General features: G+C 42.4%; 1 protein-coding gene across 5 annotated transcripts in view; it reads right to left on the bottom strand.

Moving 5' to 3' along the window:
* pard3aa (par-3 family cell polarity regulator alpha, a) overlaps positions 1-27,805 on the bottom strand; it is a 300,089-nt gene that overhangs the window by 144,761 nt on the left and 127,523 nt on the right. For all 5 annotated transcript variants that reach the window (XM_079661513.1, XM_079661515.1, XM_079661514.1 and 2 more), the window contains 7 exons: positions 18,402-18,517; positions 17,366-17,449; positions 13,280-13,405; positions 10,690-10,917; positions 9,686-9,873; positions 5,188-5,327; positions 4,600-4,728 (listed from right to left, as the gene is read on the bottom strand). In XM_079661513.1, the coding sequence (XP_079517639.1) occupies positions 4,600-4,728; positions 5,188-5,327; positions 9,686-9,873; positions 10,690-10,917; positions 13,280-13,405; positions 17,366-17,449; positions 18,402-18,517 (1,011 nt within the window). The remainder of the gene's footprint in view (positions 1-4,599; positions 4,729-5,187; positions 5,328-9,685; positions 9,874-10,689; positions 10,918-13,279; positions 13,406-17,365; positions 17,450-18,401; positions 18,518-27,805) is intronic.

The following is a 27,805-nucleotide window of genomic DNA, read 5'->3' as shown; positions in this document are numbered from 1 at the left end:
AAACCAGGCCACCAGGGTTGGCACTTATAAAACAGGACATTGGTCTGCTATAATTGTCAGCAATACTGTCCTACTTCTGTCTACGGCATACCCCAGCATTCGCACGAGCCATACATTTTGCGGTCACATCAATCAGAGGCCTGAAATTAATTGTGCGATTAAGATTCTCATTGCTTGGCAGATATAGCCACTAATGGATCAGTGACAAGTGTGATATGATCGTAAAGAGGGGATTTTAATGTACTGTTTAATTGCTCTTATGTGGTCCACGGTGTTACAACAGCAGCTTCACAAGCCCATTTGTTCTCCACGGCCCATAGTCCCATTGGAAGTAAAAAAAATACTGCTCATCCCGGGTCATGCAATGATGTTAGGGCAAGCATGGACAATGTTATTATGGCCCTCGAGCATATGCGACTAATGAAGCCCATACTGTGTGTCACGTTTCAGATTGTAAAGGTTTTATATCAGGCATTTGTGGTGTTTTAAATATTTGTATGAACAGACAAATCCACCTACTTGTAGCAAGGGGTTTATAACTATATTTCCTACTAGGTGCATTAACGTACATTTCCATCACTGGCAGGGCATGTTACCTAATTTCTTAAATTGTTACCATTGCTTGTTGCACATTGAAGCGTGACATGTGACTTGGTTGTTTCAGGAAAAAAGGGAGCTGAGAAACAATCTCTACTTCACAAAGCTGCTGGCTGTGGACTAAAGGCTCAACGTCGCTCAGATCTGTAAACACAAACAGTGCTGCACGCTGGGAGATAAATGCCAACAATAAAAAACCTTCACTGCTAATGCGTGGGAAGTGTATACGTGCCTTTCTTGCTTACGTGTGGGAATTTCAGTGATGTTTATTTTTAATGTGGCTGAGGGTTGCTTTGAAAAATAACTTTACTATTGAGCCTTAATTTGGTCAGTGTTACCAGGCAGTTGATTGAAGCAGGGATTGGTGACATAGAGGATACAGCCGAGTCAAAATCAAACACTATTTCCTATCCAATCATGTTTAAATTGATGATCTTTTTCCATTAAAATGTCCCTTTTTATTTAAGTTTTGCTGCTCTAACCCTTTTCCTAAGTCTCTTTATGTCAGATTAACTCTTTCTCCGGTTACTTTCACCTGTAACAGAAACCATTAGAAAGGTGTGAAGACACAAGCAATCAAAGATTATTCATTACGTTTTCTAGAGATGACAACGCACTCATATTCATACACCGAGGGATTCCTGACAAAGTCTTTCTCCCGCTGCAAAGCAACCTCCTTTTATGATGAAAATGATGAGTTAGCCTCCAAACCCGTAGGGGGCAGCAATCCTTTTGACTTCCTCCCTTTAGTCTGCCTTAAAAAAAAAATTGATGCAAACTCCCCGAGCTGTCAAGTGAAGGAATAACACAGCATAAAGTGGCTTTTGATCAGCGCTCCGACTTGGTCTGCAGGGTTTGAGCTGAACTTTTAGAAAGAACCCTGTCATCACTATACTTTTCTTTCTTTCTACTCACCTCAAGGTAACATGGTCGTGCTATACAGTAGATCCAAACTTGCACAACACAACAGAGGCAAAGAGTTTAAAATATCAATGTTAGGAATATTATAAATGTCTATTATGGTGGAGGGTAAAGGTTCAAGAGAGGGGAAAGAGGTATGAAAGGGCAAGCTTATTAGAGATGAGTCCAGTGTTTGGTAAAGGTTAAAGCTGCTCTACTTCCCAGATACAACATACTGTATCCTCCTGAAAATGTCTATCGATATCCTGAGAGGTAAGCAGACAGGCAAAGACGGGGGGGAATCACAGAGACAACACTCCACTCTGCTCTATTGCCATTTAACCTTTTCTCTTTGCAGCGAGTACATATTTATTGAAAGCTATCGAAAGCTACTGCTATTGCTACTGAAAGCATGTCAAAATACACCCCAACCGTGGTAATTAAAGACACTATGCAAACATGCTGCGAGGGTAAATGAATCCCTTTGGGGGCGCGTGCAGTACGCACCGGCATACAATAAAACATCAAAACAAAAGAAGACGTGGAGGGATTTTTTGCGCTGACATTAAACATCGGCAGGCAAATGTCAACTAGACAAAAAAATGGTTCCTTGCTATTTTCATCTATACGGCTAAATCTGATGCTATTGTGTAAGTGTGTGTGTGTGTGTGTGTGTGTGTGTGTGTGTGTGTGTGTGTGTGTGTGTGTGTGTGTGTGTGTGTGTGTGTGTGTGTGTGTGTGTGTGTGTGTGTGTGTGTGTGTGTGTGTGTGTGTGTGTGTGTGTGTGAGGCTATACGTCTTTGACAGATGCCTGCAACTCTGAAGGCATGTCACTCACGCTACAATTTAAAACATCATCGCATTGTCATTGAGGGAATTCAATGAATGACAGCGCGTAAATGATTGTCTATACTTGTGTGTCTGAGGTGTGTAGCACGTACACACGCACGCTCCCACACTAACACTAATGCACCAATTCAAAGTGTGTGACAGTGGAGGCAATTACCAACCATGCTTTTCCTCCATGCTTTATTTGCAATAACTGTCACCGGCAGAGCCTTGGCCTCCTTATCTGATTTTTACGAACATACTCTTAGGGATTATTGAGATTTGTGAAAGCCCTGCTGGGAAATGTCGAAAAAAGTACGGAGAGGATAAGAAAAAAGGAACAGTAAGTGAGTGAGTGGAAAGTGATAGTGATATGACGTGGAAAGCAATGCCATATCGAGTACAGCAGTATCTCATAGCTTGTAGAAGTTGACGAAACGAGAGAAAAAATACATAAACAGAGAGAGGTTATGAGACAGCGTTTCAATGATGGGCTTTTTCTGATTGCGTCATGCCTTAGGAGCTTAAGGAGTGTGGCCATCAAGCTCTCACAGCGCGCCTCTCGTGAGTCACAGCCCAGGGGCAGCCGCACCACTAACACCACTTTCAGCATCATTCAACTTCTGACCGGGCTGCCGAAAAGAGGTATGAATCAGTTTGGTGCATCCCTCCAGTTAGAATTTAGATTTTGCCGCAATGAATACAAAGCCTGCTGAGTCACCTGAAGGTAAGAGGTTCAATGGCTGGAGCAGGAAATGAAATTGTGTATATTAAAAGGTCCCCTATTATACTGTTTTTCATCAATAGATTATAGGTATCAGATATACAGTATAAAAAACATGCCTCTGAAGGGTTTTGCTCAAAATACCAAACAGATCACCCATTGTAGCATCCCATAAACCCCTCTGTTTCAGCCCTGTTTCAAAAGTGCTGATTCTCTGTCTATTACTTTAGATGAAAATAAGGTGCCACGCCCTTCTGCAAGATATTTGGTCTAGAAAACCCACAAAGGTGCTCTAGGAGGAGATTCAGGTCATACGGTTGGGGGTGTTACCTTGGTTGGTGATTGGCTAATGGTTACACAAGCCAACAAAAACGTTATGACATCATAAAGTGGCCAAAGGACAAGTTGTTATATAAATGGATCGGGACAAAAAGAGAGGGGGTCTTTTTTCCTGAAACGTTCAGAATCCCTTTACACAGAGGGGATACATTTATGTATAAAAGACATGAAAAAGTGGATTTAGCATAATAGGTGACCTTTAAGTTGCCTTTACACTTCATTTCAATGATTAAATTGTAAAAATGTAAATGTTATAACTCCTTTAATACAAATATGAATATAATGTGAGCCCCCTTGCCATTTTATAAATGTTACAAATAAACGTGAAGTTGTAGTGGAGTAAAATGTGTCTCAGAGGGCAATTTCTCTACAGGTTGAACATCCTATGGCGGGGTTAACAGCCTGGGTGCCAGGCTGAGTACTATGTGCAGGAGTGAGGTTGGCATTAGGGGCCCCTGGACTGCCAAGTTGCTGCGCCGCCGGAGCCTGCTGTCAGAGGGACGGAGCGCAGGCTGGACGGGGGCAGTAGCCTCACCATCTGTTGCACGACAGCCAAAGTCACCCTGTATGTAGACTGTGTGTCTGAGAGCCAGAGTGGGTTTGTGTGCATAATCAATTTGTGCATGTTACTGTCCCTGTTCATGTGAGTGTCTGCATATGCTAAGAGATACAATTGTGCCTTGCTCAAATGACTTCCATTAATTGAAAGGGTTCAGAAATAAGTCTGTGTTTCAATGTGAGTGTGTGAGAGAAAGATTGGTAACTGAGGGATTGGTTAGGTTCACGTTTGTCCTTTTGAAACCATGTGCATTCATGTGATTCTCAGCTCTCATTTTGTTGTGGTAAAATTGGGGGGGGCTGGTGAATATAAAAGGTGTAGGTGTACTTTGTTAGCCCGGTAACAACTTAACTACACATTTTTAGGAGAAGTATTTTGTAGCCTTAAATACTTATCGGTAGAGTAGCAATCAACTTATTTGAACAAATATGGCACTGGTTTAATTAACAAAACATCATGAATTGGAAGGACAAATAGAAGGGTTGATGGGTTGATTGAGCAGTTGAATGCACACAGGTGCAGCCACAGTGACGGTAAGTAAAGTAATTTCTGGATTATTTTAACTACCGGTAATCCAAATTCCAATTTGTTGCCGATATTCTTTTTTTAGCAGCAGTGAAGTAAATAGGTCATAAAGTGAGGTAATACTGACCACTTCTCGGGGCAGCAGGGAGTCCTCTGGGCGAATCACCAACAGGTTCACAGTCCCTCCCATGGGCGTGGCTCGGAGCAGGGCCACCACCTCTTCCTGGCTCTTTCCATTCAGATCCACGCCACTTACCTGCACATCAAAACAAATACATGAAAATCATAAATATTCAAATGTGCACAATATACATGTCAAAGAAATGTAAACATAAATTCAACAAAAAAGAAATCACAGAGCCCTGACTTTGACGAGGGGGTAATCTGTGTCCTCCACATAACCTTTATGCAGAATAACAACTGAGCCAGTTGCTGCTGGTATTAGAGTGAGCACCAGCTGATTTTCACGTCAGTCTTATTGAAGAATAATCAAAATATTGTAAAATCTATCCACTTTTCCTCAGTTATTCAAAGCTGGAGCTGAATGTGTATAGCCAGAGGGAACAATGCGTGTTTTAATCATTTCAACAAAAGCTCTGTAAGATTACATTTTGGAACAAACCCATATCAGCAACAGAGTACTTAATTCATTGTCTGAAATAATGTGCAATTTCACAGAGCGATGGTTAGAGGTTGCTAGAAAGTGCTGCCCCACCTCCAGCAGCCGGTCTCCAGCTTTCAATCGGCCATCTTGGATAGCGGCCCCTCGAGGAAGGATGTTTTTGACATAAATGGGAGCACTGCCACCAATGGGGACGTCCCTGGATGTGATGCTGAAGCCGAGACCCTCAGGACCTAGAAACAATGAAAAGCAGATAGTTAGAAAGCTAAGGTGATAACTTACTCTCATTCAGAGGTTTCCCTAACATCAGTCCTTGAGTTCACTTGCTGAAGGACACTTTATCAAGTGTGTTTTGTAAAGCAGGTTTGCATGAACATAGGCAGTCAAATTGAAGGATTGCCACTCACATGCTCCCACACTGTGCAATCAAAGAACAATTATAGTGATATTACTGATTTACAACCTTGTGGAAGTGATATCAGTCTGAATAGATAGAAATACATGTGTTTATGTCTGGTTAAGTGCACCTCAATATGAGTTCATACATGTCAAGATTTGTTCCTTATGGTAGATATAGTTTCAGATGTTCATGTTTTCATTTCAAAAGTCACTTACTTTTTTTAATATCTAATAAACATTTGTAAATAATGGAAAATAAGTGGATGTGTAGTTCCTTTGTATGCATTATAAAATAAATAATATGTATCTCCTTATTGTTATTTCTAATTAAAGTCAGAAGGAATGCAAACATGTTGTACCAAACATCATAGTGCATTTTTAGTGACTCTATAAAAACTGGCCAGACATTTTAAACCATTTCTTAAAGAACCTTTTCATTATACACCACTGTAACATATGAAACCACTATGCAGGGATGAAATTATGGTTTTCCACCATGTGCTGAACCTCCTATAGTTAATATAAACAGACTTACTTCCATCTTTGCCATCAGGGTGTGTCTCAAGCACGTTTCTTTTATGAAAGTCCAGATGAAAATGTGTCCCTAACTCTAAATATAGTGTCAATGCTATGAACCAAAATTGAGTGTTTATGATAAGACTTATAACCGCTCTCGCAAGTTGTGGTCGGATTAAAGACTGGCTGGGACCAGAATAAGCAGAGGAAAGTGAATGATTATGGATTGCAAAATGCATTAAAATGCTGTTCAATACACAGTCGTGCACTACATCTAAAAAAGCAAAAACTACCATTAGCCAGATGTTTGAACCAAAAAACCCTTCATACTTCACGGTACAATGGCAGGGCAAGTCTGGGTCAGAGTAATCTTATACTATATATGTAGAGATGGTTTGAAGTGGGCATAATGTAGAAAGCAGTCTTCAATTAGTGTTCATTAATAGCTTCCTAATGTATCAATGAACAAATCTACATGCCTTTTTGGAGTGCAATGACTGGTAAGGCTACATTCAACAGCTGATTATGAGAAAGCACCTCATATAGCAGCTGTGAGAGTTATTTGATTTTGGTTTTAAGACTGACCTTTAATGTTTATCAAATGAATATGAATTGCTGCTCTTGAGGAAGTAAGTAAATAAAATAACAGATAAATAAGGGGATCTCAGGTCTGACCTTTTCTGCTGACCAGACCTGAATTTGTCAAATAAAAGCCTGAAATGGTTTTAAATGTCAGCTCGGGAATTAAGTTAACCAAATAAATTGCGTTTGTCAGGTTAATCTTTGACAAAACATAAACAAATTCAACAACCTTGCTTCATAACACAATTAGATGAGTCATTAAATACAGTGTTCAAAGAGATCAATTCCGCCATGCATAACCTAGCCGCTGGCGTTTCTAGCAGACACATAGAAAAGTTGCGCGATGTGGTTTCATTGGAGGCTTTTTTGATGCTAACAACAGAGATTAGTATTCATGTCAAAGTAGCTGCTCATTTCACAGAGCTGTCAGCACCTCGGATGGTTCATCATGACCTACTTTTCCCAGTATGTCTCTGCAGCAGTCTGACAAACTCTCTGTCGTCTCGCTGACAGTGATGGCGTTGATGAACAAGAAACACAAAGAGCGAGAAGCGCGGATGCTAACTTTTCTCGTGCCCTCCTTACAAACAAACTTGCGGGAAAGGTGATGAAGGGGCTGCTTCTAAAGTCAAAAAGTTGAGCTGTTGAGGATAATGACGTGCAGTGATCTCTCCATCAATGCTCCATGATAACTAAGCAGATAGAAATAGCTGCCTTATGTGGAATGTTAAATGTGCAGAGCTTGACTTCTTCAATGAAAAACTTTTAATACAAGGTCACACCGCAGCCATGGCAATCAGTAAGTGCATTTGCTATACTCAAAATTAAACTACAGAGACTAATACAAGAAGACATATGTGAGTCCAGTCCTTTCTAAACGACTACATGGTCGGTGATATCCTACTGCACCTCTGTCTTATAGATTCAGATCTGATTAAGCTGCAGTTGGTGGTGCTCTTTTCAAAACCTCTTCATCACTGTCTTTGTTCCCCTTTCCACTGTAACCCCCCTCCCATGTCGGTGCCTTTCCTCTCATCTGGCCAGCTCACGGCCTAATGAGCAGAATCAAACTCCTACCCATTGTAAGATCCCGTCATTAACACTTTCCAATCAGGCAATTAAGAGAATGCATCTGTAGCAGGCCTGCAGTGATTAAACGCTGACGTCTTTATTTTGGGCAATGGAAGACAAGGATAAAAGTAAATGCATCCTTTAAGGATTAGCTGGAATCCTGGCTCCAATAGTCCAATTAAACAGCGAACATGAGGAGAGGCTGAGGCACATTAGAATGACTTAATGGGGTGCGTATGTCCTTTTCGACTGCAGCATTTGATTACGGCACTCTTGATAATTTGCCAGGCAAAATCTGCTCTTGCCACTCGGAACTCACTTAGGCCGAATCACAACAATTACAATGTGTCAATAACAAAAGTGCCGAAGCCTTTTTCAAAGTACATTAGTAGTGATAAAGTCTGTTAGTAATCAAATGGAATTGTCAAAATGGACTTCAGGGGCACACTTCCTTCAACTCTTTTGGGTTTGAATGCTCAGTTAGGTTTCCAATTCAACAATATTTGGAAAATATTTCATACCCATTTAGAGTTCACGAATGGCTTGAAGAAGCGAGGCACATCCATTCCTGTAAGCCCCATTTAAATCGTGAGCAATAATCTCAGAAACCATTTCTGTCACTCGGGCATACTTTTGAGAGTTATGGCCAGTGTTGAATGAAACCATGAAATGGCTAGTAAAAATTAAATAAACAGCTGGCATCAGTCCTCTAGAGCTGCTGGACCTCCACCAACATCGCCCCACAGCGGTTTCACTAAAAATGGGAGGCTTGTGTGCAGGAAAAAAAGACGTGATACATATAAACACAAAAGTATAAATTGCATTGCTGTCCCACATGTATAAGGACTCTACATCTCTGATAGAAGGGCTTGGGGAGCGCCGCCAAAAATATTGGAGCGGCTGCATTTCCCCCGAGCGTGTTTCATTTAGCCTGCACTGCTGCCCTCACTTGCCGCACTATTCCCTGTGCCAGCGTTTAACTTAACATCTGCTCCCTTCAACTGAGAAAAGGAGAAAGGAGCCAGAGACAAAGAGAAGTCTAGTCGCCTCAGCACTGGTTCATTTTACAACCGACTGCTTGTCAATCACATACAGATAGTGAAGTGATGAAAATGAGATGGAGCCTGGCAGTAAACCCAACACAATGGTTGGCTCAGATATACTGCTCCAGTTTCAAAGGCCCGTCCAAGTCCACAAACAAACCAACCTCAGCTGCAAGCAGACTGATTGCTCAATCTTAATATTTCAACCACAAGACCGTGGTGATGTAGCCTGAGTGCATCAAACCACAACCTTTGTTTTGAAGAAGTGGTTGAGCTGTGCTTTCTTTTGGCCTGCTCACTTAAACAAAGTCTCAAGGCAAGTACATATTTTCCTAATAGATTTGAGGTTGTCTGCCTCAACCAATTGGTTACATTTAAAATGCATACAGATCACGAGACAGCCCTTTGTAATGAGGAGTTTAGACGGGTGACTGAGTGGAACATTGGTAATAGAGGTACAAATAGAAACAAGAGAGACAGGTGCTATATCCATCTGCTCTTCACTTGAAGGATGAACTGGTTTCAGCTGCTTGATGATCAAAATAGCAATTGAATGCTCCTGGAGGTGGGGATCAATAGATGTATTTTCAGCACATCACCAGTTTCATCGCTATAAAACAGGTTTGCCAATACAAGTGACTCATGTGAGTAACTCAACACATTGACTTTTCCAGGAAGTTAAGTTTTATTTAGTTTTCTTGATAGGCAATCCGTAACATTCGCTGTATGCATTTAAGAAAACAACATCAACTGTTGACACTTTAAAGAAAAAAAGGTGTGCCCTACTTGCTCTTTGCTGGGCATCATGATACCAAACAAATATAGAAAATATAAAGATATTTAAGGTGCCAGAAAGACCCCATACAGTTTGAGTTCCATTGGACTGGTCTCCATGCTAATATAGAAGTTGTTTAGTTTGAGTATTGTTTAGTCATAAAAATGCAGCAGCAAAAGTACTTTTCAAGTCTCTTGTTCCTTACCTTTCTTTAGCTGGATGTTGAATCTGCGTCCTTTGTTCTTTACGTAGGTGCTGTTGGACGGGTTTGTGCTCACCCTGCGCTGCAGGGAGGGGGAGGAGGCAGAGTAGGTTCTGGAGACCAAGGTGTGCGGTAACGTGGCGCTCCTTCGGCTCATCTCTGGGGTGCTTCCTGCCAGGGGCGCCGGGTGGCTACAGAGAAACACAGATCAAGGTTTAATACCTAAATCAAATCAACTGTAACACAATGTGGTGGGATTCTAAGCATTTCCAGCATGCTGTTTTAAGAGTTTGTGTATATTTAAAAAATAAAATAAGCACATGTATCAAGTATCAGTTTTGGGCCATGATTGAAAACAATGATATTGTCCTGACCCTGCTCGCTACCTGGATCACTCAGTTGGTTAGAATGCTCTTGTTCAGAAAATAACTTGATACATACATTGTTTATGGGGTAAGGGTTGTTATCTTGTTAAAAACATGTAATGTCCTTTTAATTTTTAGCTTATAACACATACTGAATGAAAGGTATTTATATATTGCCATCATCTTTCAGGTTCCCATAACTCAACATTAGATACGTAACTCTGTGCAGAGATACTGTATCTCTAGCTTCCTGGAATTAGGCCAAAGGCATTACAGAAATGAATAGTAACAACTGGCAGATAAAATGGGCTTTTAACAAGTGAAGCAGACTTGGAGGTCTCAGGTATACATTTCTAATAAACTGCTTACTTTTCTTTTATTGTGAAGTTTTTAAACATTGAAGGATTCACAGTGAACATAAAAAAGTCATTTACCAGTATAATTAAAATAGAATAGCATTTATTGGGAGCCTAAGACTGCTGAGCCTAATTATTTGCACAAGCATGAACTTTTGTTATTTTTCAAAGCAGAAGGACAACATTAATTTAATGGTACTGTGTTTCTCACTTTCACCTGGCTTTCTAATTCTGTGTAGACAACATGTTTGCTGGATAGGATACACAAGATAACTTTTAAACATACTCATGGTCGAAGCCTGGTTGTGGTCCAGTTCTGGGTGTCATCCCCCCCACAAGACTGGACCTGTCCCTCGGCGGTTGAGAATCTTGGCTAAAGCGGACTCTGTTGGGATGGGGCGGGCTGAGCTCGCTCTGGATAAACAGCATCTCGTAATGTCTTTTGAAGGCCGCGGGGACGACATGGAAGAGGATAGCCTGGCCACGCATCGCCTGCTTGAAAATGTTCTGGGCTCTGGAGGTGATACAGAGAAAGTGAAAGACAGCAGTGAGGTCATGCAAACAGAAGTAAATTAGATTTAACATGATAAGATATACAAGTACAATAATGTAGTATGATAGCTCGCCAGATATAGAAGGATAACAGAGGCTATGTGGTGCTGTATGTTGGGAGAAGATAAGGAGATATGAGGTTAGCATGGCTAATCACAGGGCTACTCACAGTAAAGGACACAAATTGCATTATCTATAATTACCAGCATCAAGGCAGCAATGAGATAAGAAAGGTGAGTCATCAATGAAAAAATATAAATGATGTATTCAATATTATGCTACTGAAATGCTGGATGAGGGGCATTTAAGTGTCTTAATGGCATAGTAGTCTGTGTTTCTGTGTGGACATGAGTTGACTCCATAATCAGAACAGAAGTAATGAATCATGCATCAAGAAAGCTTTCCAGACAATGAGGTTCCAAAGTAAGCAGACACACACTTCTCTCCTTACAAACAAAATAAGAAAAAAAACACAGCCAAAACACACACTCATTCTCATGTGACTTTTGGGGCCGAATAAGCCAAGACAAGAGCTCAACATGATTCCCAGACGCATGAATTGTTTAGTCTGGTTTGCCTGTAGCACTTAGCATATAGATAGGCTCACCAGGAGCGAGCCATGCTGCAGCATAAGGGGCCAGAGATGCGGTGGATTTCTGGATTCCAACAATCCCACCTCCTGTTTTCAAACCCGCATTACCACGCCAGTAATACCATGCTGATTGCATCCAAATGACAGCGGCTAAGCTGCTTCTGCCACAACAGACAGCACTTCATTTGAGCAGAGTCACAGAGGCGAGGCGCGCACGCTGCACCAAGCCACTTCTGCAGGATTTGGCCTCTCCCATCTTTATTCTTATGGTAATTTACAAAAATCACTCTCATGTGCACACTGAGGAGCGCTGACTGAGTGAGTAAGTGTGTGTGTATGCGTGTTTGTGTGCGCACCTGCACATATACAGTGCCATCACTTCAGTAATCAGCCTCCACGCAAGCCTGATTGAATAATAAATTACCCCATCAATGCATCATTACATTCAGTTAGATTAAGCGCCTCAAAATATTTACCCATGCAAAACAATCCAAGGAGATTAGACTATCACTTTAAATTGTCACTCTCTGCGAGGCACCATCAGAAGGGGGGGAGGGGGGCGGAAGTGATGATGGAGCGAGGGGGGAAGGGGGGAAGAAAAGTTTAGCTGCTTCACCTCATTTTCATGCAGAATCACAAACATCATATGCATTTGGATGCCGGTGAGGAACGTGTGTTTGGCACGGTGGGGAGGTAAGTGCGGAACGCTACAAAACATCACTCCCTAGTGGATTTTGTTTGTAAGCCTCTTTCACAGTAGAAAGGTTTGGAAGGAAACCGGGATGTTTACTAATGACAATAGCATCGTTTTGAAAAAAAAAATATCCTAAACCCTTAGTGGCTTTATACACAGTCAGATGAATACATTAACATAATGCTGTAAGGTAACCGTGATCGTCGGGAGTTTCACAAGCTGCGGAGGGCTTCTCTAATCTTTGCCAAAGTTGGTTGTAACATTTTAAGGTATGCCTGCTTAAAGAAAAATACTTTTCTCTCTTTGTCTCTGACTTTACCTAGAACTAAACCAAGGTGTTTTTTAATATCCATCCCAATCTGGGACTTTGAGAGAGGTAATCCAGCTTTTCCACCAGAGTCTAGTGAGAATGAGAAGCAATCTGTTTCTCTGACACACACACACACACACACACACACACACACACACACACACACACACACACACACACACACACACACACACACACACACACACACACACACACACACAAAGACAAGTGTAGATAAGATGTTAAAGCTTACTCTAACTTTGTGTACGTGTCACTGCATGTGCAAGTATGTGTGAGATTGGGCACATTAAGGTGATGCGTGTGTGAGAGGGAGAAGGGTGGCTTTGGGTAAATGGGTGGAAAAGTCCCAGGTGAAATCTTCATTCTACTTTAAGGGATGAATACGAGCGATGAATCGATATAAACAAATGGAGAGAGAAGTGTAGGGTTCGGCGGGCTGAAGGACTGTGACTCAGGGAAACCTATTACAGGAGGGTCAAGAAAGTCAGTAATATTTATGTTTTATTGTGCGGCTGAATGTTTGGCTCAAGTTATAGAAAGCAAGATTATATACGGCTATGTATGCCGAACACAGTGCTCTCAGTTTCAACCGTATTACTGAGACAGTGCACCAGGATAACACTGTATGTGTTATATATGTTTGGAACCACTATAAGAAATTAAGTAAGATATATAATCATGAATAAAGGGTGGAACTCAGAGCTTACTGTTCAAAGCGTAGGTGGCGAATGTCTCCCTGATTGATTTTGACGATACAGTCGTTCTCCTGGAAGAGTCGCTCCTGCTCGGCTTTTCCCCCTGGCTCCAGACGCTTAACCAGCAAGCCTTGCGTCCTGTGAAGGATCACACATCATGTTAGAGATAACACATCGTTGAGACACATACTGTAGTAGTTAGGAGACACAGTGACATATTAATATACTGAGCAGCAGGCAGCAAGTTGCAGGCTACATCCCCTGCATCCTCCTATTTAGAAAAAGGTAATGAGAGTCAACAGGAGACCAGCAAAGAAAAAAGGAAGTGAATTAGACGATGAGCTAGGTGGTAAGCATAAGGTGAGAAAATAAATGATTAGTTACCCAGAGTTGGTTGTTTTCAAACAACATTACAACAGAGAGCTGCAAGTGTTTTTTGTATAGCCCCAACAGATGCTGAGGTAGTGTAATTAGGTCAAGAGAGTAACTCTAAGTTAATCATAATGTACTTTACTTCTGCTCAATGCTGTCAACTAAACAAAAAACAACATTGAACGTGGACATTTAGTTTTGGCCTAACAGATATGCATACATCTAAAAATGTCCTTGGCCATTATAGTAGCCGTAATAGGTGTACAAACAGTAATTAAATATAAGCGGCTAATGCATATGTGAAATAGGCATTGTTAAAAAGTATGTCAGGAGCAGTCCCTAATATCTAATAAAGTGATGTAATAGGACAGAGGATGGAATACAATATTCCTTAAAGAAGTTCCTGTTGATGTGAGTTAACCTTTTTTAAGTTAACTTTCAAAACTTTGAGTTTAGATAAAGACTAACATTTTCCTGAGAACCACTGATTTACAACATTTTAAGCCGGTGTCCGTCCCTCTGTCCTCCACTCTATCTGCCTTTCTGTGGGCAGGTTTGAGAGAATGACAGGGCGGTTTGTCTGGGGTAATCCAGACCAGCAGCTAAGAGATCATCTCATGGCTGCAGAGGAAACGCTGCAGTTTCCTTCACTGGAGCTTAATACGAGAGCCGGCAGTGTTATAATAAATACTCAGGCAGTTCCACAACAGGGCCATCCCAGCAATCCCTTAAAAGAAGGCAACCTTTACCTTCAAATACCCCCCCCCCCCCCCCTCACTCCCTCTCCTAGATAAATACATCAGTGAGCTCCTTGGGGCTTTAGTTAGGCCCTGAGGATAACCACATGCAAAGAGATCTGATGTGCGCTCGCACAGCAGAACTACAAACTCCATCCGTCTCTAAGGCGCAATATGCCTGAGGTAGCAGGTAGACTGACTGAGTGCAAACATTTGGTGTCCTTGCAATAACTGACAAAAAGTTTGGAAGCTTACTTTTGGAAAATTAAAAATAATGATGAAATATAACAGAGCCAAAACTATTCCGGAGCCAAAGATGTAGATACAGTCGCTTACAGGGCAGCTGACAGCTTATCCATGGCAAGAACATAAACTGCCTGATTCTTATAATTTCCTGATACTTCCTGTCGTTTTACTGGACTCATAAACAAGAGCTCATTTCATTGTGACCCTGTTTACTACAGACGTCAAGGGCAGATTCTTCGAGCTCTTTAGCATTTCAGCCAATCAGGGCCACTCTCTGAACATTGGTCTAATTGGCTGCTTAATGTGGAAATCCACGCTCTCACCACAGACTCATCTCAGCTCGTCAATGGGGGGAAATGGCTCAGCATTAAGTTGAAATTAAAGATCACAAGAGGCCCTTCCCTCTTTCTCGGTGTCCGAGCCGGCGTTGCCAGGTCAGCTTAAGTGTGTTTAACAGAGAGTAATTGCGGGCCGCGTGGAAGCGGACATGATTGTGCTTTATCTCCATAAGTGTTGGCAGCTTGAAAACAAAGTATTGCGAACGGAGATTACATCATGGACACACTCTAATGACTCCTGATCGGCTAGCAGAGCAGAGACAGTAGATACAAGAGTTTTGGTTGATCCCTGATCAGTATTCAAAGCAGCAACAGGGAGGATTAGGGGCAAAGCAGCATCTTTTAGAGATTTGAAGAAGATGATTTAGTAAAAGCACTATTATTGTGATGGCTGTAATGCACTTCCAACTCAATTCCTCCTCATCTCACTGATGGCTTTTTTTGTGGATAGTTTTCAAGCTCTTGGGTAAAAAGCAGGAGAGCTAAAGAAAAATCTAAAAAGGTATTTTCCCACAGGCTGTTAGTCAGTGAATTAATTAGGTATTGGATATGAGCACATGGAGTTTGTAGTTACAAACATCAGGAAATATATCTAGCCTGCTAAATGTCAGTGTTTCTCAAACATAAGAATCAGCATTGCACTACACTGCATGGCCTTACTCCATCTTGTGGCTGAGCAGCAGTGCTGACAACTGATTTGAAGGAGGCCACCTGCTCTCGTCTCCTGCCTCTAATCAAATAATAATCCAATCAGGATCTATTCATGCACGGCAATTATGTCCGCAGTTTGTTTACAATCGAAACTGGTCATGGAATGAGAAGTTCATTAAGCAAAGAATGCATCTGCGATGGGCGTGTGTATTTGAGCGTGCAGATGTACAGTATATGTATGTGCGCAGCATTCAAGGCAGATCACCACTGCTTAAAATACAGTTTGCGTGTGTGTAAGAAAAAGAAAGTGATAGCAAAAATCCTTTCGGGAACACACTGCTGGAGGTAAGTCCATACTCTTCACTGCATGGGTGTAAGGTATGTGCAGTTGGTTGTGTTTGTGAGAGATAGAGAGTCTCTAAGCTCTCTCCTGGAGCTGTCTGCCCCTCCTGCTTGGATCTAACTTGATGTCAGTACAGTGGAGCAGAATGCGATCAGGCGACGTTGGAGCGCCTGCAGTTCCTTGTTTGCTGTCTGCTTTCGCTGTCTGTCTGACCCCTGTGGCACTGGTCTAGACACTAATGACAGCCCGCTGAGGCTAATGCCTCCTGTCCTAGCGCACAACACACAGGAAGGAGCTGGGCCGGGCCATTAGCATCATCCCACTGACCAGACGCTAAGTCTTATCATGTCTGAAGTTAATTGAAGGCTCTGATGGCTATTAGTGCCTACCTTAGCTGATGGAGAAGAAATCTACTCACAATGCAGCATTACCGCTCTATCTTGTAAGATGCAGTTGTGGGAAGAGCTTAAGGATAATAGCGTGCCTAATAAATGTTGGATTTGAACTTCATTCAAGCGATATTGCTGAGTGCGAGTCACAATGAATCATTATTTTCTTCCTCTGACTCAGGATATCTCATAGTGCCACAGCTTTTTAAAGGAGTCAATAGCACGAGGTCAGAGCTAAATATAGTTTCCTGACACTTGCTTATAAACAGCAATGGGATTAGTGTCCCAAAGAAATGACACGCAGCAGTCTTCAATGACAGCCAGCTTCTCTCCCTCAAATGTCATCCCATTCCATCTCCTCACTTTGTCTGTTCAACCCCCGCCCCCCTCCTCTTTCCCAGCGCTGAGTAGTCACATTCACCTTGGTGCTGTGCCAGTCCCTTGGCCTGCAGCGGGGATCTGTGTTATACACAAGCTTTTAGTTTGATTACATCTGGCTACTTCCTCTCTCCTTTAATTTTCTGGAACAATTGTAAAACTGGGATGTATGCTCCTCTCGTCCCCTTGTCATTGACACTACTCACATGTTTAAGTAAAAGGGCAAAAGAAAGCACCTTCAAGGCAGAGCAGGCACCGTTGTGACTGAGGACTCTGCATGCAGTCAAGAGCAGAGCTGCTTTCATCTGTGTTTCTTCCCACTGGGGGCTTCTGGCCTTTCATATATGAGTATTGCTGGGTATGGGCGTAGTGCTTTGGAAGTGGGACTCACAAAACAAAAAGACGGCGAGAACAATCAATCAGTGAAAAAAACCACCTGGAGTAAAATGTTAAAAGAGGTGAATAAGAAAGAACAGAGTGAGAAAAAGAAATATAAGAGGGAAATGATGAGTAACCGCAACAAGAAAGCAACATCCACAGGCCTTCAAACCGAAGGAAGCAGGAGGCACACTGGATGGTAAAACTAACTAGCTATTGTTGCGCACTAAGCTGCTTTGATTCAAATGTTGCAATCTCTTTTTTACCTGATATCGTGCGAACTGAGCGGCACTACGTGGATCCCCAGGGGCCCTCCTCCATTGGACACTTCGACTGGCTTGAGCAGGCCTCTGCAGGGCGATGATGGATGAGGCCGAGGGGGGGAGGGGAGGGGGGAGGCCGGGGGAGACAAGCATGAATACAAAACAACAGGAATGACAAGAAAATGCAGAAAAGCAGGATATAAAAGACGACACAGTCAACATGACACGAAGTTGATGGGATGTATGGGATGGGGGTGGGTGCGGCCTGATTGGCGGTGGCTGGATTGTGTTGTCTACACAAAGTCATCCATTACAAAGTCAGGCTGGTGGACCTCAGGGTCGATTAGGGACCCAAATGGAGACTTCAATTAAGTGATTAGGATCAGAGTGTTGTGCTAAAAGACAACAGATTAATTGAAAAACGTGTTGGGGAACGGAGGAGGCGAAAGAGAAGGTTAATTTGTGTAGATAAAGACGTGAAGACAAATGAGCACAAGCTACCGGTGATGCAGATGTGTGTGATGATGTTGATGGAAGGGGGCGTGATGTTTTTGTACTCTATTGTCATTGTAATTTGGTAAAAATGGGATGGCAATTTTCAACCTGTATTACTTGAATACATTAGAGGGTAATTTCACCCAAACAATAACAACATGGATATATTGTTTTCTTACCTCTAACCCCAGGTTTTAAGATTTCCTCAGCCACCCCACCCCAATACAATGAATCACGAGTTGTGGTGACCCGATTGATGGTTAACATTAGAATCCTTAGAGCTACATGCTACCACAAGCGTAAATTAACAATAACTTCTCATTATTTATACAGAAAAATGGGCACTATTCTAAAGAAACTTTGCCAGGGTATCTTTGCAAAAAACAGCACTGGAAACTAAATAATTTTGTGGTGGCAGATAGATTAGAAAACGCAGATTTTAAATGGAAAAGTAAAACCAAAACTATAAAAAGGTGGATACGAAAGACATATGGTATAGTATATATGTGTATGTGTGGTCAGGGGGGTTGTTGGGATCACTTACTCTAGATTAAACCCAGGTGAATGTTCCAGTGAAGAATCAGCCCTCCCTACTGGCTCTATACGTTCAATCCTCCTTTCTTGTCTCCTTCGCTCTTCTTCCTCCTCCTCCTCCTCCTCCTAAAAAGAAAGAAACAAAAAGGGAAAAAAGGGAAGGGTAAACCATTAAAAGCCTGTTCCAGCAAAGTAAAACACTCACACTCTCAATGTCATCATTTATTATTTGGCTGTGCTTGCATCTCCCTCGGTCCTGCATATATATCTCCTCTGGCTTTTAATCCAATTTCCTGCAGGAACAAGTAACGGCCTCAATTCTAAATCAAAAGAGACTTTCAGTAAAGTGAAGACGTCATCACTGAGGACGCTACAGAAACATCCTTTGCGGAGCCAAAAACTTCAGTGACTGTAGTGACAAAGTGGCCATGATCGATTGCTCTTTCTTGATCAATCAGGTCTGGTCCGGGGCGTGGCACCGCTGCCGGGGTTTTTGCGGTGATGCGATCGGCTCCAGAGTGAAGGAAAGTGGTCGCGCACACTGTCATTTGTTCCTCTCACTCTCTTCATTTCATTTACTCATCTTCCTGCAGGGCCATTAGGCAGCGGGGCCGGTAGGCGGTGGCTTCTACAGGGCAGCCAGACGTCTGAGGACTTAACTAGGCTCTGGAACGAGAGCGGCTTCATGCTCCTCTTAATGGGGGATAAAATCCTTATCTGAGCTCTCTTTACGGGGATGGTACAGATTGAGCAGGGCAACTACATGCAGTGTTGACATGCTGCATGTAGAATCTGAGGGAGACAGATTTAATAACCTAAGGTTCCATTTCAACTATGCATGTGTTGAAGGTTAGACACATGGGAGGTTCATCAACAAGTTACAAGAACAGTGATCATCAACATTTCAAATTTGTGTGTCTGTGTGTGTGTGTGTGTGTGTGTGTGTGTGTGTGTGTGTGTGTGTGTGTGTGTGTGTGTGTGTGTGTGTGTGTGTGTGTGTGTGTGTGTGTGTGTGTGTGTGTGTGAACCTGTCAGCCCCCAGACAGTGCAACGTCTCCTCTGAGGGTCTGCTGAAACGCTTTGTTAGCCACCGCTATTTCCCCGCCCTCACCCTTCACCTCCCTTTTTCTCTTCTCTTTGGCTGAAATGTCAAACACATCCAAATAGGTCCTGTGCCATTATGGTTTCTTTATGGAAATGGATTCAAACCCTTTCAGAGCCCAGGATATCTTTGGTGACACACAGGCGTGGCATAGAGGGACTCTCACCTATTTATTTATAAGCGTGGGGGGAGGACATTTTCCTCAGCAGTCTACCTTAGCTAAAGAGACCTCTACCTGTCTATTTCCTCTCTGTAACAACGCGGTATGAAAATGAACCACTCCATCAGTCAGCCCTTTAATTACGTGTCAGCTGCGATCCCAGGTGCCTAGAGGGGCCCAGTATTCACAAAGGCTTTTATGAAAACCCCCCAGGTGGGTTGGCTGATTTTCTTTTTTTAACATATATATGCTTTGCACAAAAGGACCTGTCTACCTGTGGGGATCAATGAATAAAGACAGGAGAGCATGAAGTGGAGAAGACATGTGAAATTGGAAAAGAAGAATAAATATGGTACCATACTTTAAGTATATGCTTTACAAAGAGATGGGCGTAAGCGAAGGTATGTAAGCCAATATAATGTTGACTTTAGAAATGTTCATACAGAATGAAGGAGGTGATGGTGCTCATCATCTTGTGTCTCATTAGACGAGTGAACTCAGTGTATCATCACAGAAAGTGACATGTAATTAACTTCAGTAGCTCTCAGCAACAATCTTCTGTCTGTGAATCTGCTGATGAAGATGATAAGTGGTTCCCTTAGAAATGTATTATATTTGATGTAATTAAAAAAAAGTAAAGGAAAAGAAAGACTATCTGCGAGTCAGTGCACAAAGGATGCTTCACTTGCACAAGGCCAAATGCAAAAAGTGCAAGCAGGTTACATGTGAATGTGTAAATTACCAAACTGTGGTACGAGCAGATGTCAGACGAGCACTAAAGGGAGGTGATATTTCTATTTAGGTATATACCAGGTGATTGGTGTCAGAAACGAAGAGGAACTGTGAAAATAGCTGTAAAGGAAAGAGAAACTTGTGATAAAAAAATGAAGAAGTTTGATGAGGATGAACAAAGAGAGCTCGAGGAGAGAATAAAGAAAATGGCTCTGAAAAGATCATGTAAGGGGGAATTGCGTTTTATAAATATATGCCTCACTTTTTAAAAGTGGGAACCACTCCAGAAAGAAAGAGATTTTCATTTGTTTCAAAAACCTTTCATATAGCTGTATTCTTCTCAACTTATTTCCCAAACACAAAACGCAGTGGTCGACCTTACACACTCCTGTTTCAGACTTTGACTTTTCTCGCAAGGACATCTGTGGAACAGTTGAACTGCTTTAGATATGAAAGAGAAATCATTTCACTGCTTTGACAGGATTCGTAATGCTTTTGTGAAAAATGTACCAATGTTTTGCAGCTCTGAAGTGAAACATATCGTCATAATCTAAAAGACATGCCCGTCTTACACTCCTGGTTTTGTTTGTGCTAGTGTTCTGATGTGAGAGCACAGCTGTGGTAAGTGTTTTTATTATCATATTATAATGTGCAACACGCTTCCACTGCCTGTACATGTCCACCGTAACCAGAAATGCATGATTGACACTTTGACACTGGGTTAAGACGGGGCTATCCAACCAGCAAGGGAAGCGCCTCTTCATTATGGTCTCAGGACAAAGACTGAGCTCTACCCAGACACACACTGGATATAATGAGTAATTACTTGTTAAGATTGACATTTCAAGCAGTGAGGTCCTCAAAGATAGCTGCTAACTTCTTTCTATAGTAGTTGAGTCAGTGGTGTAGGGGTCAGTGTCCCCTTGTGACCAGGGGCAGAAGAAGAAGAAGAAGAAGAAGAAGCCATCTCCCTTTATATTCCCTGCCAGCCCACTTACTGTCTGTCCTTGAGTCAGAAACAAAGCCATGCACTGAGTGACAGTGGATGGTCAGAGGAGAGACAGAGGCTAAATATACATCCATCTGTCCCACCCTTCCATTCTCCCTCTTTCTTTGTCTCTCCATCATTCTGAATCTATCCCTTCCCCAAACCAAAAAGAACCCTCAATTTCGTCCTCCCCTGAGTGCTTTTAGCACCCTGTTGATCCCTTGGTAACCAGCGGAGTGGGAAAGCAACAAGGCTTTTCAACTCTTCATGGCACTCATTTTTATCACTCTCTCTCTGCTTCATTCCTCCCTCCCCCTGCTCTCACCCTTCCTCCCATGCATTAGAGCGAGCCCGTAGCCCTGATCTGTTGCCAAAAATCTACCAGCTCCTTCAACCCTTGCTTTTGCTCTCCTTCATTGTTGGAGGTTTGGCCATAGGACAGCTGCAGCATATGATAATTGAAACGCATACAGAAAAGGGAGAGAGGGAGAGAAACATGGAGAGGCAGAGAGGGAGAGCTGCAAAGCACAGAGTCTGGTTACCTTCAAATGGACGGACAGGTTAGAACGGGAAGAGGACCAGGGAGAGAGGAGAGGAGTAGGAGCGAGGGAGGTTGGGAAGGGTAGGGAGGCAGCTGCTCATGAAGGATACACACACACACACACACACACACACACACACACACACACACACACACACACACACACACACACACACACACACACACACACACACACACACACATACAGTATACACACACGTACATACATGTACACACACAAAAGCCCACTGCTTGGGGGTTTGGGCACAGGGTGTGTGTTGAGGAGCTGTCAACCTCCATCAACCGCTGTCCTAAAGGACACCTACAGTAAGTGAGTGTGTGTGTGTGTGTGTGAATGTGTGTGTGTGTGTGTGTGTGTGTGTGTGTGTGTGTGTGTGTGTGTGTGTGTGTGTGTGTGTGTGTGTGTGTGTGTGTGTGTGTGTGTGTGTGTGTGTGTGTGTGTGTGTGTGTGTGTGTGTGTGTGTGTGTGCGTGTGCGTGTGTGTGCGTGTGTGCGTGCGTGTGTGTCATGCCATTAGCCATGGGCCAGTACAGCATGTAGCCGTTAGGCGAAGCGTGGTGGGGACTCCCTTCTGAGTCCACAAGGACTTAACAAGGACAGGTTCAAAGGTTGCAGTGGATGGTGTGTTTGTGGCCACCACCCCTCCTTCAGGGCTGGGGTCCATCTGTGGGACAGCTTCAAGTGTGGAACAGGCCTCCCTGCCAGACAATGTCACCTGTTTCCTTACAATGAGCCGTATGTGCCCAGCAGAACAAATGGAGGCCAAAGAACAGCATATAGATGTATCTCAAAATGAACACAGTGGTATGTTGGTTATATTAAAACAATAAAGGAAATAATTAAGTCAAAGCATTTAGCAATATGGATGTTGAAATATTTCTTTTTGACCTGGCCAGCCTACATTTGAAACATGAATTGTGAAAGCTGACATACAGGACGCCCCTCATGGAAACATTAAACCAGCCAAATATAACAAACAATAGCAAAATGTGAAGGAAGGGCGAAAAAAACAACGGAGGTGGAGGCTTTTCTCTCTTTCTCATAAAAAGGTTAAGGAGCCATAATTGTACCCTCATTACGTCCTGTCAATGCTAACAACTGTACACCAGAAAAGACCTGAAAGGACTTCACAGTACCGCTGCATAGCACAAAGGCACTGACATACAGAAACAAGCTGCCGGTAATAACTCCTAATTGTGCTATTATAGTTCATTTGACCTCACAAAGCAATTATCAATACTTTTCCATCTTAACCAGAGCCAGAATCTCGCTGTTTCCAATCAGCTGTTAAAATAAGTTTAAATGCATTTGGCACAATGATTTTTCACCTACATTTGAACCACAGATGATCCCAACTAGTGTACTTCAATTAGAGCAGCTGCCTCCACCAGCTGCTGATGGATGGCATGTGCAGTGTGTAGGATGACCTGTTCATGGCTGTGACAGAATTGACCACGGATTATTCTTCGTGATACAGAAGGGCTTTTATCCTTCATATCCATCCCCTCAGAGGAAAGCGCCACCAGGGCCAAATTATGCACCAAAACGGCCTCTGTGAATAGATTGAACATGACTGTTGCACACAATGACCCAGCCCCACCCTCTCCCCCATCTTTAACCATTCCTTCCCCACCAGCCCATCAGACTCCAACGCCATTAAAACAACCAATATGTCACAATGATACAAATTATGAGACACTTATTTACATTTATGTTGGGGATAAGGGAGCATTATAAAAGGCTAAGTGAAGAGTTAAACTGATTAGTGCATGATGAAGGGTCATAATGACCTCCTTCATCCTACCCACAAGTTCCCTAAATGGCACTTAATGGTTGTCAGCAGAGGCAAAATCCAGTTTCAGCAAACTGTCTTATCTTCTTTATATGGTTATGATCTCATGATGATGTAAGCTAATGGTGATTTCAAGGAATAAGGATTTATCGTGTAGATGTGATGTGAGTTGTAGGGTGGAGCGCTTACTGTTTAGGCCTCTGTTTCAGAGAATGCTGCTTTTTGTTTGGCTAACTATTAGCTCCCTGTTGGAGTGAACATTGAAAATCTGGATGGAAATCAAAGCAGTGTGACTCCGGTGCCTGCTATTACTTGCTATGAATGGGTGAGTGAGAGAGAAAGAGAGAGGGAGGTTATGATACTACAGTCCTATGTTTGTGTGCCAAGGGGAGTTGCCGAGGCGGCGGCTGTCCTCTGATGAGGACATGTGTTGTCTTTCATATTTCACACCCTGCACCCATGGGCTCCAGCCTTGTTCAAAGGAGAGCACTTGCATTCCAGATTAGATGTACTATTCCTTTTGATAAGGACGAGAGTGAGAGTCAAATGTGTGTTGTTGTTGTTGTGCTAGGTTAGGAATGTGGGGTGTGAGGTTGAGTATAACGAACCTGTTCTGAATGGGAACCAAATAATGATGACACAAGTTTATTCATTTCAAAAAAGTTTGGAAATACAGTCCAGTAAATCTTTTTTTAATAATTGTCAGAAGCGTCGTTTATGAATGCAGCAATCTTGATATAATTTCTATGTCCATTGGACCTCCCGAACGGCTACAGCTTGCATTTTAGTGTTCAGGAAACATTTATGTTCAAATCTGTTTAAAAAGGGATTACTTTTTGTCACCCAAATTATGTGACATCAAATATACTAGAACTGTCTAAAATGTTCTAAGAATCCGAATCAATATCAATCACAATATTGTTTAAACTGAATGATGACCGATCCTCATGGGGACACAACACTTTGGGTTTTATCTTATCATTAAATCTCTATTCTTAATTATATATTTCCCAGCCGATGATATCATCCCCAATTGACCACGTTTTATAGACCTGCCTTATCCAAACAGCTAGTTTTAATCAGCAACACAGCTTTTATCTAGCCTTTAAATCTGTCTCTCTTTGTTTTGGAAATACATGGCTTCTGGCTCATAAAAGTTCAGGCTCAGACGTGGATTTACTTGAAGCAAATTACAGGGACAGACAGGTTCCTAATGCTGTTAAGCAAATTAGATCAGAGATGTGAGGCTGCATTTGTCCACATCAGGACAGAGAGCGGCGAGATGTGCAGGGGTGGGGGTGAAAGTCGGACAGTGCTGTTTGTGGGCTGATATTTAGAAAAACAAATGCATGCCTCTCTCTTTACTCCGGTCATTCTCCCTATTTGTCTCTTAACTACAATCTCTCCTTTTCCTTTGTCTCTGCACTCTATAGTGAGACCTGCTTTGTGGGGATACATCATATGCCATGCCTGTTTCATATCAGGCCTGCACTGATCTATCAATGACACAGCTGCCTTTGCCTTTGCCCACTGTATCGTTAAATTGCACTTTAATTAAATTAGGCCTGCTAATTATGAGGGCTTAAATCAATCAGCAGGTCAATAACAAAGGCCCAAAGCGGACGGAGAGACCCGAGACTTTTTCCATACCTCATCAATAACAACCGCAAACCGGAGCAGACCCCCTCTTGTACCAGAGAGATTCAAACGGGTAGGGATTACCGCAAAGTGAGTTATCGGCACCGGCTTTTGTCCAGAGCACTTCTTACTCTTACAAGCTCAGTGAATAATGTCATTTGAATAAAGTAGAAGTGTTTCAAAGACTTTGAATATGCCAAGCATTTTGCTTTAGAATAGCACTTCAAAGGGGGTGTTTAAAGCAGTTTGAGAGTTTCTGGTGCATAAAAAAATGGTTCAAAGGGGATGTTAGGACTTTCCAGACACCTGGCTTAGGTGAAGAGAGGTGATTGTGAACAGATAATCCGGGAGGTTGAGTGCGCAGCCCAGCTGAGCGGACGGTCCCAACTGAATCCCAGGTCTTTATCCATGCATTAAAAAGAGCTCTGTGGTGCTTTTCACAGATTAATCATAATTTTGAACTTATTAAGTGGGAGGACAGACTGCTTTCCACTGCTCAGAACGTTAAATCCATCTTTCAAACTGTGAAGGTCAGTGAGCGAATGTTACCCCCGTTGAAATAATAGCGGGTGTTTGAATTTCAATGAGAGCACCCATGGTTCAGATCTGGATTGCAATTAGATGCTTTTTCTTTTTCATTATTATCATGATTTTCAGTAGCCTCATCTGCAATTACGTGAGTCAGAATCACGCTGACTTATTGAGCAGCACGGTGGCTACCAATAAGCTACTACCCCTGAGCTGCCAAATTGTCATCCGAACTATCTAATACAACAGTTACTGTGATGCAAATGTTGTATCAGCAAGTAATAATGTCAGCATTGGAAAAAGAAAATATGCAGCGCAGCTATTCACAGAACAATCTCATCCATTTACTATGGGCAGTTTTAACACGCTGTGACCTCAAACTCTAAATACACCGAACATGAAGAAGGAGGAAATGAAAAAGAGGGAATGAGGGTGAATGATGTTGAACTATGAATAATTAAGTGTAAAGGAAAGCTTTGGTACACATTGCAGTGAGTTATTACAGAGGGGTTAACGGTCTTTTCCACAGATCAGCCGTTGTTTGCTGCCTTGTTTGAGCAGGTGGGCCAGGGGTGAGCGGGGGCTCATCTGAGGCGTCATGGGAGCAGTGTGGAGCTAGGCGGGGGTGCTTTCCATTTCATTTTAATTGGAAGGTGAAGTTCTTGGATAAGGGGGAGAAAGAAAGCCATTTGGGCGAGTCCTCGCTTTTAGCCAGGGCTAAATGAAGAGGGCCGTGTGGAGATGAGGGGCCTGTGGAGGGCCGGTAATGAAGAGAGGTCCCAATAGACTCCGGCACAGCCACAGTAATCTAGCGGACCAAGGAAGGGGGGGGGCAGGGTGTGGGTGTAGGGATTTGAGGAAAGAAGAAGGATGTAGGACCACAATCAGAGTATCAGATTATAAAAAAACATTTTTTTTTTGTTTGCACATTATGGCTGTGAGTGCAATGAGCACATTATGAAAAATATATTGATTGATCAAAGGATTGTGCTAGTTAGAGTTGAAGACTTGCTAAATACGACAAGTGATTGCAATCACTGACGAGACAAGAGCACAGGAAAATCATCAGTGTCACAACAAACAAGACAGATCGAAGCTTGGATAGGCAATTTGCAGCATGTAAACAATGTGCATGTGTGTAGAATACACTAACCGAGCACACACAGGGTACCCATAGGCACACTTGCATATCAAGTTATCATATAACAACATCAGCAGGAGTCTCATATTCAAATCCAACAGACACACATGTACCCCAACAAGCAAAGCAATTGTTTCTGTGCTCCACTGTTTTCTAAAATGGATAAGGCTGTCAGCATGGTTCTGGTGGAAATTGTGATTACAAGAGGGAATCCAGAGTATGTTGTGATGGAGCTCAGCAGGGGTGCGATTCTACACAACAACTCCCATGGCCTTCGTGTCCGAGACCGTAAAGAGGAGAGAATTCCGGTGGAAAAGCGCTCTGCAGGGAGAAGCACAGCTATTTTCAGAGATGCTCCTTGCCAGAATGACACCATTCTGAGCCATTCAATATTCAATGTGGGCATGCAACCTTGACACGCTCAAAGGATTATATCTGCGATTTTGCATGTTTTATGGCGGAAGATTTTCCAAAGTATTCATACACTTTAGATTTTTCAATGTTTTTAGAAAGCCAATGGGCTCATTTGTTTCACTGAAATATGAGGATTTAAAGTAGATGGAAATAGGTCTATCACTGAGAACATGATGGTACCTTGACGAAAGTTTCAGTGTGTTTTTAGAGTAGGCTACTGCAGTCAAGCGTGATATCATTTGTCTTCTGGGTGGTGAATTCATGTGTTGTTGGGATGCTCCTATAAACAACATTTAAGATGTTGCCAACCTATACAAGTTTCCTTAATAAAAGATGATACAAAATTCCTATCATTCT

Source organism: Notothenia rossii (genome assembly GCF_949606895.1).
Source record: "Notothenia rossii genome assembly, chromosome: 12".
Taxonomy (NCBI): Eukaryota; Metazoa; Chordata; class Actinopteri; order Perciformes; family Nototheniidae; genus Notothenia; species Notothenia rossii.
The sequence above is the reverse complement of the archived record's forward strand: the minus strand, read 5'-3'. Positions and strand labels throughout refer to the sequence as shown.